Source organism: Helianthus annuus, chromosome 16 (assembly GCF_002127325.2).
Source record: "Helianthus annuus cultivar XRQ/B chromosome 16, HanXRQr2.0-SUNRISE, whole genome shotgun sequence".
Classification (NCBI taxonomy): Eukaryota; Viridiplantae; Streptophyta; class Magnoliopsida; order Asterales; family Asteraceae; genus Helianthus; species Helianthus annuus.
The window spans coordinates 61672817-61683471 of record NC_035448.2 but is presented as its reverse complement, the minus strand read 5'-3'; the positions used below and the strand labels follow the sequence as shown (position 1 = coordinate 61683471).

Genomic DNA, 10655 nt, shown 5'->3' with positions numbered 1-10655 from the left:
AGTGTCACTGTTGACAATTTGTGGCCGGCAATATAGCGAAAGATCTCAGTTTCGAATATCAAGATGGAGACTTTATTAGAATTATCTATGCAATGTATTTGGATGTTCTTGTATTCTATTACAAGTTTAAATCGGTACAGAAGAAAGTACAAGATAAAGAAATGGTGGAACAAGAAGGAAGCTCCATGGCTGGTAATGATCGAACAAGAAGAAGTAAGAGTGCTGATGCTGATTTAACACAGGAAGATGGTGCAACAGAGCATTATGCTTTGTACGCAGGAAATAGCTGGAATGGTTCGTGGAATCTTCAAAAGAAACGACGCCGATTCAACTTCAGTGAAGCACGCAAAGCAGTCGACGAAGCCAACAGGAGTGTTATGATGAAGCCATAATCAAGTTTAAGGGAGGGTGTTAGTTTAGATAATTAAACTTTATTATTAATATTATGTTAGTTAAATGGTTATGTAATAAATGATATGTTATAATCGGATTATGTGATAAGTGCGGGTCAAGATCATGAGCGGGTAATTTTAAAACTGCCAAACGACAATTTTGCCGCCAAGATTAATCGCCATCATCACTTGTATATATATGTTATGTCCGGTAACTATTTCCGGCACCAAGACAGAATATTCAATAATCTTTCTGTCCATTCTCTTGTTCTTGATCATTCATATTCAATTCTAAACTTTCTGCACTTCTAAAATCATTCATGAATATGTCTACTGATGTGCCGAACCCATGTTTATCCGCTGCAAACTCTATCGGAGTCCAACATAGTTACCATCAATAACACATGCATGTTTAATAAACGGGATACTCAACGCAACATGTTTAACGCGATTAAATACAATTAGTTTGTTAACACGAACGACACGACACCAACATGTTTAGCACGACTAAATATAAGCATATTAATAACAAGAATGGCATGATACATTTAACACGAGTTACTTGACATGATTACTGAATAATAAGACATTACTAACACGATAAAATTTTAACAGAACTATATTAGCTGGTTAAGGGATGCAACTTTATTATAATATATCACATGTTAACCCATCTAACATGATTTGACGCGGGTTTGATGGATTAAACCCGTTTCGACACCCTCATTAACTTGTTTACCAGTTTATTACCCTAACCAGGGGCGAAGTATAGAAGGGGCGGGGAGGGGCGTCCGACCCCCCAAACTTTTCGCTCAGTTATATATGTAGTTTTCGTATAGAAATTTTTTGGTATATACGTTTTCGATCCCCCGGTTCTATAGAAATTTGTGGGTATATACGTTTTCGACCCCCCCCCCCCGTCATTCGGGTCAAGCTTCGCCACTGACCCTAACCTAACCTAACCTAACCTATATGTTATCTTTTAAATATCAGATGTTTTGGGGGGAAAGTTACCTGAAGGTAGATATCAATGGCTCCGTACAGATCATCATCAACTTCCCTAACATTTTTTGGCACCAAACTAGCAATTCCATTGAACTGCAAAATGCTCAATCCAGCATCCTTTGAAATCTCATGAAGATACGCATCAACCGTCTTGGCAACCCGAACCATCACTAATTTATTCTTCTCCCTCTCCATGAATCTGATCACCATCCTTCTTACACTCTCCACATCACACAATATAAGCAGATCATCGACCGTCACATGCTCTAAGCAGGGCGATATCAGTTTCTCGAGCTTCTTCTTGCAATCGTAATTGTTTTGAAGAAAATTAGCGAGTCGCAGGAGGCTACATAGGAAGTTGATTGGGAAACTGGCCTGTTGAATTTGAGTTTCAGCGGGTAGTAGAGCGACGATCGAATTTAAAATCTCTTTTTGTTTGTGTTTGGAAGTGAGGGAGTTATTGGAAATCAGAGATTTAATGTCTGGTAACGATCTCTTGGCGTAGATTTGGATCGCGCTAGCTATTGTAAGCGGATTCGGGTTGTGTGGTTTCATTGAAGTGATGATTTTTTGGAAGAAGGTTATGTTGAGGTTTGTTAGTTCTTCTGCCCACCAGTTTGGGGGTGAAAGACTAGGGGAATCTGCTTCTTCACAAGCCTGTAACAGAAACAACAATTCAAATGTAAAATTAGTGTTCTGCAGTTTGTCAGTGTTTGAGGTAAAACCACATGAATACTCATTTCTTTAGATTTATTTAACATCCAGTCATGCAATATGGATGGATCTGAATCTAGTCCCCTGTCAGGAACACCTGATACCGATTTCTTGTAGAACAGATGAAGAATACAGCTTGTTAAAAAACTCGCAACTAGCTCGTTGGACGTAGTTTTTAAAAGATTCAGTTTTGTTTTGCTATTCAAAAAGAGGTAGGAGCGTAGCTTGTTGCACGTTTACCATCTATCTCGATGTAAATTCATAACATGATAATATCTCAATTTAATGATTATATGGTTTATAAAAAAAGCTTGAAATTGGCTCGTTTGTAGACGAACGGAGCATGAGTAAAGGTAATCTCAGCTTGAGTAAAGGTAATCTCAGCTCGTTTACATGTCTTGTTGGCTCATTTGAATTAAAGCTCTTGAATTAAATGCATAAAAAAGGTGAAAAAAATGCAAATTTTTTTTTTTTTTGGAAAAATCGCAGCTTTTTCTTTAAGGATTTAATTTTTTATTTAAAAAAAATTGGGATTTATACACATGTGTATATTGTTAATCTTTTAACTATACATATATGTATATTGTCAATTATACATATATGTATATACATGTTTAAAATTGAAAAATAAGTGTTATATAGGGTTTAGCATTAGTATTTAGGGTCTAGCATTAGGGTTTAGCTTTTGTCTTTAGAACTAGGGTTTAGCTTTAAATTTAGGGTTTAGCATTAAGGGTTTAGATTTAGGGTTTAGCATTAGGGTTTAGAATTAGGGTTTAGCTTTAGCGTTTAGCATTAGGGTTTAACTTTAGGGTTTAGAATTAGGGTTTAGCTTTAGGGTTTAAGGTTTAGCATTAAGGTTTAGCTTTAGTGTTTAGGGTTTAAGGTTTAGGGTTTATAACACATATTTTTTCAATTTTAAACATGTATATACATATATGTATAATTGACAATATATATATATATATATGTGTGTATAGTTAAAAGATTAACAATATACACATGTCTATAAATCCAAAAAAAATTAAAAAAATAAAATAAAAAATTAAATCCTTAAAGAAAAAGCTGCGATTTTTCAAAAGAAATAAAAAATTGCATTTTTTTCACATTTTTTTGCTTATGGAAAATGTGTGGTACAAATTGTTTCTCAAGTTTCTCAAATAGAGTGGACTTCTCTTAGGATCCCTACCCTATATATATATATATATATATATATATATATATATATATATAAAGTGTATCGTACAATATGGCTTAACATACGAAGCGTACGCAGTATCAAATTCGCACCTTATATTAAAAAAATGAAAATCGCATGTTAAGGAAAAGTGAACATCACATGTTCAAAACAAGATATAAATCGCATGTTAATAAAAAAAATCGTATGTTACAAAAAAAACCAAAATCGTATGATGTCAAAAATACCAAAATCGCATGTTATAAACCAATTTTCGCATGTTAATACTGAATATTGTACGCTTCGTAAGTTAAGACATTTTATACAATAACCAGCCTCTATATATGTAACTTACTAATTTTTTATTTATAAATTCTGCATTATGTGTTTGTTATATAAATATTATTTTTTGTTTTTATGTATATTAATATGTGTAAATATATAAAAATAATATTTTTAAATAACGAGCTGGTTCAAGCTTATTATGAGCCGAGCTGGAGCTCAACTTTTCGGCTCATGAAGATAAATGAGCCGAGCCCGCCCTAATGAAGAATCGGACAATTTACCTTGACGCTAACCGCTTCAACACATTGGTTCACAATATTGACCTGTTGTGCTACAGGAAGAAGACCTTCACACGAATTCAGAACAGTAATGGCTCCAGTGAGGCTAGTTAGGGCTACTTGGGTGAGGAAGCCATGTGTGTGGCTAACAAGGTTGTGTTCACAGCACTCTTCAGTCATTTCAAGGTACTTTGCAGCACAGTGCAGAGCTGCTACATTATTTACAGTAATATCAACCTTAACACCATAGCAAAACCTTGCTAATTTGTCAAATATATCTGCACCTCCAGGTACATTGGACAAATCAAGCATTCCAAAATCATGTTCTTCTGATTCTAGAATTAATCTTTTTATGTAGTTACTCTTTGCTACTAACATGATCTGCCAAAACCATTAAGTAATTGTGAGTAATCAATATTTGCATTATCTATAATCATAGTTCTATGGTAATACCTTGTGAAGAGGGAACTTTGATTGGCCAACTTGAACCAATATGTCAGTTTGTATATCTTCACTGAAACAATCAAAGTAGGGAAAGAACAAGATCGCATAAGTTTTTGAAAATTTGAGGTTAAAATATAATAGTAATTAAATTAAATGTTGCTTTGGGTATTTAGTAAAATGAACATTACCACCAATGTTGATAAGTTGTAGGCATTGCAAGAGAGAGCTTGTTGGTGTTGTTGGCATAGGTAGCCATTTGTTAAAGAAGATGATTGTGGTGATGATCTCTCTGACCCTTGTGAGTTATATATAGAGGTGGTGATCTATAACTTATTTTATGTTTTTTATAGATTAAATTACAAGTCTTGATATTCAAATTCTTGCTATGATATGATTACTTAAGATCTGGGATGAATTCCCATGCACTGACGTGTACTGCTTGCATCCAAGCACACATCCTCACAGAACTTGATATTCACACAACCAACTTTATGAGAATGTAGTGGAAGATGAACACATTTTACTAGTCCCAAAATAACATTTAGTGTGGGAGGGGAAGGAAGGAGCACTCTAGGGTAAGTACTCTAGCTTCAAGCAACCATTATTTGTCACATCAAAAAATGCACCAAGTACCCATTAATTAGTAAGAGGTGGTAGCGCCTACCCATGCCGCAAATTACTTTTTTATTTTTTTATTTAAATAAATTCAAATGTTATATAGAAAATAAAATTCATTAACTTAAAATAGAAATACATAATTCAACACAAACGAATAAAAAATTCCTACACATCGTCTTCCTCCTCGAGGTACGGTAGATCTTGAACTGCAGTATGGATGAGAAGATCAAACTTTTAGTCGATAATGCGTATCAGGATCCATTAACTCCGTAAGCATTGCGTCGTCTAAAACGGGTTTGACAACTCTTCGTAAGAATCATTAGCCATTGAAAGTAGAGTCAACTGAGATGGTTATGAGTGAAAATAGGTTGAGAAAAGGATGGTTATTTATGAAGTTTAAAAAAATAAATAAAAAAACTTTTTTTTATTTTAACGGCCATATAACAGTTGATGTTAACCAAAACATTCACAAAGTAACACCTCTCATGCGGGTACCCGTGCTGGCCAAAGCAACCAGCCAAACCTACCTGCGGGGGTGGCGGCGGTGTGCTGGCTTGGGTTCAAACCCGAAACATGCTACCCGGGCAGTGTCCTACTGTCCCATCCCTCCTATAAGCATCCATAATCTGGGAGGTTCAGTGGTCCACAAACCTTCGTTGACCTCAACGCCATATTCGATTTCAAATTTTCGTTAAAAGTTAGAACCCCCTACTCTTTCCATTATATACAAACTTTCACAAATCTCTAACACACGCTCCACATCATAACTACTTTTACAATTATTTTAATATGTATCAAATTTTCCTTCTATTAATTTTCAACTTTTGTTGCTCTTCACACTCTGTAGGACCGGTTTATCACTCCGATAAGCTCAGGACTAATCCGATTAACCTAATTCAATGACGTGCGGAATCCATATTTCATTAGGCGACAAGTTTCACAAGATTCACTTTTAATCACTGTTTCATTAATAGTCTAACTGTTACAGATCCTAGAAACAGTCGGACAGAGCTCCGCCGTCCCGTTTACAAAAACTGATACTGAACACTAACATCACATACCTGTATATAGACATGGCACTTTGTGCGAAGCTAGATGTCCACCTTCGTACAAAGATAGATTAGGTTTATCTTCGTACAAAATGAATTGCTCACCTTCGTACGAAATGAATTGCTCACGAAGTGACTTTCCTTACCTTCGCTCGAAGGTAGTACTACATACATCGATAAATCTATCATGTATTCTCTTATTATACGACTTGATGACTGTCACAACCCCCGATCCCTCTTTCCCGGGAACGGGCGGCCGTGGGCCAGTTGCGGTGGTATCACGTTATTAATTTATTTGGCAGCGGAAATTTCATCAGGACCGTAGTTAGGAAATGTTTAAATCAGAGTAAACCACCTTATTTTATAATATCAAACACATGGGTGAAACCCAAGTTTTTATTACACACTGAATTACAGGAATAAATTCCACTTTATTGAAATAAACGCTTTCTTTGATTTAGGTAACTTTTATAGCCACTTTTCCAAGCCTTCAGTGCTGTCCAGCTGGCTTCTAGTTTGGCTTTCACATTTTGTTACCTGAAACGCGTTTTAAAAAGGTTTTGTCAGTGGAAAATACTGGTGAATGAATCTCAGTTTAATCAAGAATTATTAATTTAACTTAAACAGTATTGAGGGCGATTACAATGTTTATATCTACCCAATTACTCATTCAGTAGTGTCACGTCTGACTGAGGGTCATATTACACATTGGATAACTCGTCGTCCAATGGTAACGTTACTACAATTTTGTATACAAAACCCCAACATACCGGCAGTAATTGTAGAATTACAAAGACTCAATCACTGCTAAATTGCATTGTAAAAAGGTTAAGGTTTTGTAAAAACTGTTAACAAAAAGGAGATTACTCACATTGCTATTTTAGGGTTTTCCTTTATGATTTCCTGGTGAATATCTATAATTTACACAAATGCACGTGTGTTAGTATAATAACCCATTTTAACATTAGTAATACCCTCCCCGAGACGGCATTCCAACGACTACGTCGGGCAGAACCACGACAGCCGTTACGGAACCCTAGATCAATCGGGCAGCGTATCTAATACGTCTCCAGGGGTTATAATACTTACATCGTAGCAGAACCTCGCTAATTTAGGGGGTATAATACCCGGCTATAGTGTATACTACTTCAGAAATTTAGAAAGAAAGAAAGTTGTGAGCGATCGTCGAATGAAGCCGATGCGTGCTATTTATAGGATCTGATCTTGACCTTCTCGCGGCCCGCGTGGGATTTGGGCTGGGTTCACGCGGCCCGCGTCAAATGGAGTCAACGGCGTAGCTTGGCCCGCTCATCACTAGACTTGACACGGTGTTGACACGTGTCGGCTCCGGGTCATGCCACAAATCAGGACGCGCGCGGCCCGCGTTAACTAAGCATAAACCTTACGCGGCCCGCCTTCACTAAAGAAATCAAGGGAATCCGGATCACATCCCCTCGCGGCCCGCATTACATGTTGGGGTGGGTCTATGCGGCCCGCCTCAACTTAATAATTATTGTTTTTATATATTTTATATAGTATAATCTATTTTCGGGGCTCGGTTTTCACATACGGGGTGCATATAAAGACAAGTTGATATATTTAAAGATATATTAGGGTGTCGGGATTATTATGAGAGGTGTCGGTTTTACCGAGGGTTGTTATATTCTCCCCACCTTGTTTTAGAGCTCGTCCTCGAGATCTACTGGAATAAGTGTGGATATTTCTTTTTCATTTCCGATTCAAGTTCCCATGTGTACTCGGGTCCTCTTTTGGAATTCCATTTCACTTTGACCAGAACTAGTCTTTTATGTTTGAGATTCTTAATTTTCCTATCTTCAATTTGTAGAGGCCTCTCCACAAACTTGAGTTGCTCATTTATCTCTATATCTTTGAGAGGTACTACGAGTGATTCGTCAGCTAAACACTTTTTAAGATTGGATACATGAAACACATCATGTATTCCTGCCATTTCCTCTGGCAGTCGTAGCTGATAAGCTACAGGTCCTATTCTTCGGATAATTTCAAAAGGTCCAATATACCTGGGACTTAGCTTTCCTCTTTTGATGAATCTTACCACTCCTTTCCAGGGTGAAACTTTCAATAATACTTTATCTCTTACTTGAAATTCTAAGGGTTTGCGTCTGTTATCGGCATAACTCTTTTGTCGATCACGTGCTGCTTTCAGTCGTTCCTTGACTTGAATAATTTTATCGGTTGTTTCTTGTACTATCTCGGGTCCAGATAATTGTTTTTCTCCAATTTCTGCCCAACAGACTGGGGTTCTGCACTTTCATCCGTAAAGTGCTTCGAATGGTGCAGCATTGATACTTGTGTGATAACTGTTATTATAAGAAAATTCTATCAAAGGTAAGTGTTCGTCCCAGTTACCTCCGAAATCAATTACACAAGCTCTAAGCATGTCCTCCATCGTCTGAATTGTTCTTTCGCTTTGTCCGTCCGTTTGAGGATGATAAGCTGTGCTTAGGTTTAGCTTGGTTCCCATTGCTTTTTGAAAACTTGACCAAAAATGAGAAGTAAAACGACTATCTCTATTAGAAACAACTGATAAAGGAATGCCATGTAAAGAAACGATTTCATTTACATAGAATTTAGCTAATTGTTCCATACTGAAGGTTTCCTTTATTGGTAAGAAATGAGCTGACTTGGTTAATCTATCCACAATCACCCAAATTGTATCATTTCCTTTCCTTGTTTTAGGCAATTTGGTAACAAAATCCATTGTTATCAATTCCCATTTCCAAACTGGTATTTCTAATTGTTGTAACAAACCTGAGGGTTTCTGGTGTTCAGCTTTAACTTGTGAGCAAGTTAAACATTTAGAAACATAAGCTGCTATATCCTTTTTCATTCCTATCCACCAGAAATTTTTCCTTAAATCCTGGTACATTTTATCACTTCCTGGATGCATCGTGTATTTAGATTTATGGGCTTCTTCTAATATATGGTGACGTAAATTTCCTAATTTAGGTATCCACATTCTCTTTTTATGGAACCTCCAAATTCCATCTGTTCCTTGTTCTAATTCCTTAATCATTCCCTTTAATTTTTCAGTATCTTCCTTGATTACTGATTCTTGTGCTTTTCTAATCCGTTCGTTTAAATCTACTTGCAGATTTAATTTAAGAGAACGTATCCTTCTTGGCTTTTCACAATATTTTCGACTTAAAGCGTCAGCCACCACATTGGCTTTTCCTGCATGATACTGAATATCGCAGTCATAATCACTAAGCAATTCCATCCAACGTCTTTGTCTCATATTCAACTCTTTTTGCCCGAAAACATATCTTAAACTTTTATGATCAGTGAATATGGTAAACTTACTACCATAAAGATAATGTCTCCAAATCTTAAGGGCAAAAATTATGGCTCCTAATTCCAAATCATGGGTTGAATAATTTCCTTCATGACTCTTAAGTTGTCTAGATGCATAAGCTATAACCTTTTGACGTTGCATCAATACGCATCCATAACCTAACTTAGAAGCATCACAGTAAATTACAAAGTCTTCATTTCCTTCTGGTAATGCTAATATAGGTGTATGGGTTAATCTTTGCTTAAGGATTCTAAAGGCTTCTTCTTGTTTTGGTCCCCATTCAAACTTAACAGATTTACAGGTTAACTTAGTTAAAGGAATGGCTATTCTAGAAAAATCTCGAATAAATCTTCTATAATAACCGGCCAATCCTAAGAAACTTCTAACCTCAGTTGGTGACTCAGGGGTTTTCCATTTAGTAATTGCTTCGATCTTTGTTGGATCTACATGAATTCCTTCATGATTCACTAAATGTCCGAGAAATTGCACCTGTTCTAACCAAAACTCGCATTTTGAAAACTTAGCATAAAGCTTTTCTTTTCTCAATAAACTTAAAAGTAAGTGCAAGTGCTTTGCATGCTCTTCTTTGCTTTTAGAGTAAATGAGAATATCATCTATGAAGACAATTATGAATTTATCCAAATATGGCTTACATATTTGGTTCATCATGTCCATAAATGCGGCTGGGGCATTGGTTAAACCAAATGGCATGACAGTAAATTCATAATGACCATACCTTGTTCTGAATGTGGTTTTAGGAATATCCTCTTCCTGTACCTTTAATTGATGATATCCTGATCTTAAATCGATTTTAGAGAAAAATCGAGCTCCTTGAAGTTGATCAAACAAATCATCGATTCTTGGTAATGGGTACCGATTTTTAATCGTGACTTTGTTCAATTCACGGTAGTCAATGCACATACGCATTGATCCGTCCTTCTTCTTGACAAATAATATTGGTGCTCCCCATGGCGATGAACTTGGCTGTATAAATCCTTTTTTCAATAATACGTCTAATTGTTTCTTCAGTTCTTGCATTTCAGCGGGTGCCAAACGGTAAGGTGCTTTTGCAATTGGTGCTGTTCCTGGTAGCAGATGGATTCTGAATTCGACTTCTCTGTCTGGCGGTAGTCCTGGCAATTCTTCTGGAAAGACATCTGAAAATTGGGATACTACTGGGATATCTTTTTAATTCTTTTCCTTTAGTGTTAGTGATTATTGAAATCAAATACACTATAGATCCTTTTCTTATACAACTTGCAGTTTTCATCACAGAGATGAATTTAGTGGATCTAAAAGGTTTATCTCCTTTAATTGAGATCTTTTCACCTCTTGGTGATTTTAATTGAATTGTCTTTT

At 36.2% G+C, this 10655-nt stretch overlaps 1 protein-coding gene across 1 annotated transcript; it reads right to left on the bottom strand.

Moving 5' to 3' along the window:
- Positions 1 to 722: 722 nt before the first annotated feature.
- LOC110881550 (root phototropism protein 2) lies at positions 723 to 4551 on the bottom strand. Its single transcript, XM_035985431.1, has 5 exons — positions 4484 to 4551; positions 4305 to 4365; positions 3855 to 4232; positions 1407 to 2054; positions 723 to 761 (listed from the first exon to the last, which is right to left on the bottom strand). The coding sequence occupies exons 1-5, from the start codon at positions 4549 to 4551 to the stop codon at positions 723 to 725; spliced, it is 1194 nt and encodes a 397-aa protein (XP_035841324.1).
- Between the last annotated feature and the right edge of the window lie 6104 nt (positions 4552 to 10655).

Coding starts and splice junctions, on each gene's coding strand:
- LOC110881550 (XM_035985431.1), bottom strand. CDS start 4,551: ATGGCTACCTATGCCAACAACACCAACAAGCTCTCTCTTGCAATGCCT. Junction 4,233..4,304: donor CAAAGTTCCCTCTTCACAAG/GTATTACCATAG, acceptor TGGTTTTGGCAG/ATCATGTTAGTAGCAAAGAG. Junction 762..1,406: donor CCATTGATATCTACCTTCAG/GTAACTTTCCCC, acceptor GGACTCCGATAG/AGTTTGCAGCGGATAAACAT.